General features: G+C 40.6%; 1 protein-coding gene across 1 annotated transcript; it reads right to left on the reverse strand.

The window, feature by feature from the left end:
• Window positions 1-675: 675 nt before the first annotated feature.
• Window positions 676-3,798, reverse strand: LOC109218011. Its single transcript, XM_019382327.1, has 3 exons — window positions 3,323-3,798; window positions 1,635-3,237; window positions 676-1,218 (listed from the first exon to the last, which is right to left on the reverse strand). The coding sequence occupies exons 1-3, from the start codon at window positions 3,796-3,798 to the stop codon at window positions 676-678; spliced, it is 2,622 nt and encodes an 873-aa protein (XP_019237872.1).
• Between the last annotated feature and the right edge of the window lie 277 nt (window positions 3,799-4,075).

A 4,075-nucleotide genomic window follows, 5' to 3' on the forward strand; every position in this document is an offset into this window, starting at 1 on the left:
ATATCAAGAGGACACAAAACAGAGGAAACATCTGAACAATGAAACTCAGACAACATATCAGCAATGAACTTTTTTTGATGTAGAAGGACCCCAGTAGAAGAATATAGAACCTCAATCCCCAAGAAATAGCTAAGAGACCCCAGATCCTTGATCCAAAATTGTTGATGAAGGAAGGATATTAAAGCTGAAATCTCAGTAGAATCAGTCCCAGTCAAAATTATGTCATCCACATACACAGCTAAAACAACAAAAGAATCACCAGAACCCTTTGTGAAGAGGGAGTAATCATTCGGAGAAGATGTATAGCCTCTAGAAGATAGGGATTGAGATAATTTGGCATACCACTGTCTGGATGCCTGTCTTAAACCATAAAGAGACTTCTGAAGCTTGCAAACCAGCTGCCCAGAATTAGAAGTGAGAGGAACAGAATAACCAGGAGGCAACTTCATATAAACCTCCTCATCAAGGTCCCCATGCAGAAAAGCATTGTTGACATCAAGCTGAAACAAAGGCCAATGTTTCTTGATGGCAACAGCAACCAAAGTCTTGACAGTGGACATTTTCGCAACTGGGGAAAATGTCTCATGAAAGTCAATCCCTTCTACCTGTGTGTCACCCCTAACCACTAACCGAGCCTTATACCTTTCAATAGCTCCATCAGCTCTATATTTGACCTTAGACCCATTTGCACCCTATAGGCTTCTTCCCCAAAGGCAAATCAACAACTACCCAAGTCCTGTTAGCTTCAAGAGCCTCAAATTCATTCTTCATTGTCTCTTGCCTTTCAGGAATGGAGGCAGCTTGAGAGAAAGTATAGGGTTCAAACACAGGAGGCACACTAGTAGAAACAATATTGGAAATAGAAGTGGAGCATGAAGAAGGAAGTGTGCAAACATAATCATTCAAATATCCCGGAGGATTGTGAGGTCTAGAAGACTGCCTCACAGAAACCTCAGGAACAAGAGAAGGAGGAGGGACAACAAGTATAACAGGAGAAGAAGAAGAGGCAATGGGTAAATCAGTAGAAGAAAGAGGAGAAACAGAAGGTGATGAAGGAACAGGAGAAACAGAAGGGGATGGAGAAACAGGAGAAACAGGAGAAAAAGATGAAGTAGGGGGAGCAACAAGATCATCAGGAACATGAGGAGGGGAGAATGCAGATACATGTGGAGAAGGAGAAGAAGAAGAAGAAGGAGGAAGGGCAAAGGGAAAGACATACTTATGGAAGACAACATCTCTAGAGACAAAACAAGATTTAGAAGTGAGGTTATATAATTTGTAGCCTTTCTTAGCAAAGGGATAACCTAAGAAAACACAGGGAACAGACGTTGGCTCAAATTTGTCTCTATGAAATTTAGGAACAGTGGCATAACACAAGCAACCAAAAGTTCTAAGGTGAGCATATGAGGGAGCCTTACTATACAGTATCTCAAAAGGACTCTTGTTATGTAACAAGGAAGAAGGAAATCTATTTATTAGGTAGGTAGCAGTAAGAATGCAATCACCCCAAAAGGAAATAGGTAAAGAAGATTGAAAAAGCAATGCCCTTGCAGTTTCAAGGAGATGCCTATGTTTCCTTTCCACAACACCATTTTGTTGAGGTGTGTGGGGGCAGGAAGTTTGATGAATAATACCTTTGTCTGAAAGAATTTGGAACCAGTAGAACTAGATCCCAGCTCTAGGGCATTGTCACTCCTCACAGTTTTGATTGTGGTATTAAAATGAGTCTCAACCATAGCAATGAAACTTTTGAGCATATCAAAAGCATTACTTTTAGCCCCCAAAAGGTGAGTCCAAGTAGCTCTAGAGTAGTCATCCACAATAGTTAGAAAGTATCTTGCACCAGTAGTAGTGGGAGAATGGTAGGGTCCCCAGGTATCAATGTGAATGAGTTGAAATGGTGCTGTAGAATGAGTAGTACTGTCAAGGAAAGGGAGTCTGGTTTGTCTAGCTAAGGGGCAAATAGAACATGGAAAGGATTGTTTAGAAGAAAGAGAGGAACTAAGAACATGTATGTGTTTCATTCTGGAAAAAGGAATGTGACCAAGTCTAAAATGCCAAATCACATCTATTTTATTCAAATTTGCATGAGCAGAATTACAATGGGGAATAGTGGAAGGGATAACATCAGATTCATGCTTATTAACACTACTAGTAGAACCACTAACATCAGAAAGGGAACTAGCAGGATAAGCAACTAAAGAACTAGAAACACATGAAGAAGAAGTAGGAGGAGGAATCTCCAGTTTGTATAAACCATGGTCCAATCTACCAAGCACCAGAGGCTTCTTCAGTGAAGGGCCCTGTAAATGACACAAAGTGCTAGAAAATTGAGCTATGCCATCAAACTGTGAAACCAGATGGTAAACAGATATGAGATTGTATTGGAAGGTAGGGACATAAAGCACATTATGCAAGGTAAAGTTAGGAAATAAAGTTAAAGAACCACAATTGGTGACTTTAACCTTATAACCATTAGGCAAAGAGACAAGACAGGGAATAGAAAGAGGTTGAATATTAAAAAGAAGTGACTTCTGAGAAGTCATATGATCAGAAGCCCCAGAATCTATAATCCAAACAGAACTGTCTACTTGTGAAAACAAACAGGGTTTAAGTAAAACACTGTGTGTGGCTTCTCTACCTGCAAAGTGAGCAGAAGCCATCAGAGAGTGAGAGGAATCAGGATTGAGATGGGAATGTTGGAGAAGCTGCATCAGTTGAACATACTGGTGCTGAGTGATCCCAGGAATCCCAGAAGTATGTTCAGAAGGAATAACCTGAGCAGGAGAGCTGTCTAACCCAGAAGACAATGATTGTGAACCAGAAGAATCAGCTGCCACATTAGCTGCAGCCTTGCGAGGACCACCACCCTTGGTAAACTTGAAATTTTGTGGAAAGCCATGAAGCTTGAAACACTTCTCAATGCTATGTCCAATTTTCTTGCAATATTTGCAGGTGACAACAGATTTATGAGAATCAAAAGCTACCTTGGCAGGGTATGACTGTTTGGAAACCCCAGCATGGAAGGAAGCAGAGTCTGAAAAGAATTGAGAAGTTGCAGACACTTGTCTTTGTTTCTCATCACTGAGAAGAATACTGTAAACAGTATCCATGGAGGGAAGGGGCTTTATCATGAGAATGTTACTCCTGACTTGGACATAGACTTCATTGAGACCCATAAGAAACTGATACACTCGTTGTTCTTCTTCAGACTTAGCATTCCCACCACAAGTACATCTATTTGGGGAGTTCGCATTGATTGAAGCCAACTCATCCCAGAGGTGCTTAATCTTGTTGAAGTAAGAGGCTACATCTAGTGCACTTTGTGAAACATGTGCCAACTCCTTTTTTTAACTCAAAGACTCTAGCCCCATCAGCTTGCCCATATCTAGCTTCTAATTCCCTCCAGATATCTTTTGCAAACTCAGAATAGACAACAGTCTGGTGAATCTCTCTAGTGACAGAATTAGCAAGCCATGCAACAACCAAATCATTGCATCGTTTCCATTGACGAAGTAAAGGAGAACCCTCAGGTGGCTTTTCATAAGTGCCATGGATGAAATCAAGTTTGTTCCTAACAGATAAAGCAACTAATATGAATCTATGCCAACTTCTATAGGATGAACCATCAAAACGATCAGTAACTAGAGAAGATCCCAACAAATCCGATGGATGGACATATAAAGGATGGCAAGGGTGTGTGTAGTCATCAGGATGAAAAGGAAGATGTGTACTTGCAGCAGTTTGGTTTAAGTTGTCACCATTAGTTGAAGACGGAGTAGTAGATGTAATAGTCATGATTTAACGAAAGAATTAACAGCAGTAAATCAAACTTATCACAATCAGTAGAAAGGCACTATGCATAAAGGAAGCAGAAAATAATTGTACCGATCCTCCTCTCAACCGGAGAGGTACTGCCTTCAAAGAAAAGATCCGTGAAGTAAAATACCGGCTTCTCCAACAGAAAACCCAGCTTCACCAACAGAAAAAAAAACCTAGGTCCACGAGAAACTTGTAAAAGCGCCAAATTTCACAGACAATCACCGGAAGAAACACGAAATGATTATCCTTAACG

This window comes from Nicotiana attenuata, unplaced genomic scaffold, assembly GCF_001879085.1.
Source record: "Nicotiana attenuata strain UT unplaced genomic scaffold, NIATTr2, whole genome shotgun sequence".
Classification (NCBI taxonomy): Eukaryota; Viridiplantae; Streptophyta; class Magnoliopsida; order Solanales; family Solanaceae; genus Nicotiana; species Nicotiana attenuata.

Bases quoted from the DNA above. Each gene is read 5' to 3' on its own strand.
- LOC109218011 (XM_019382327.1), bottom strand. From the start codon at position 3,798: ATGACTATTACATCTACTACTCCGTCTTCAACTAATGGTGACAACTTA. The intron at 3,238-3,322 runs GTGCACTAGATG...CTCCCCAAATAG, and splicing joins GTTGGCACATGTTTCACAAA to ATGTACTTGTGGTGGGAATG. The intron at 1,219-1,634 runs GTATTATTCATC...GTCTTCCATAAG, and splicing joins CCAAATTCTTTCAGACAAAG to TATGTCTTTCCCTTTGCCCT.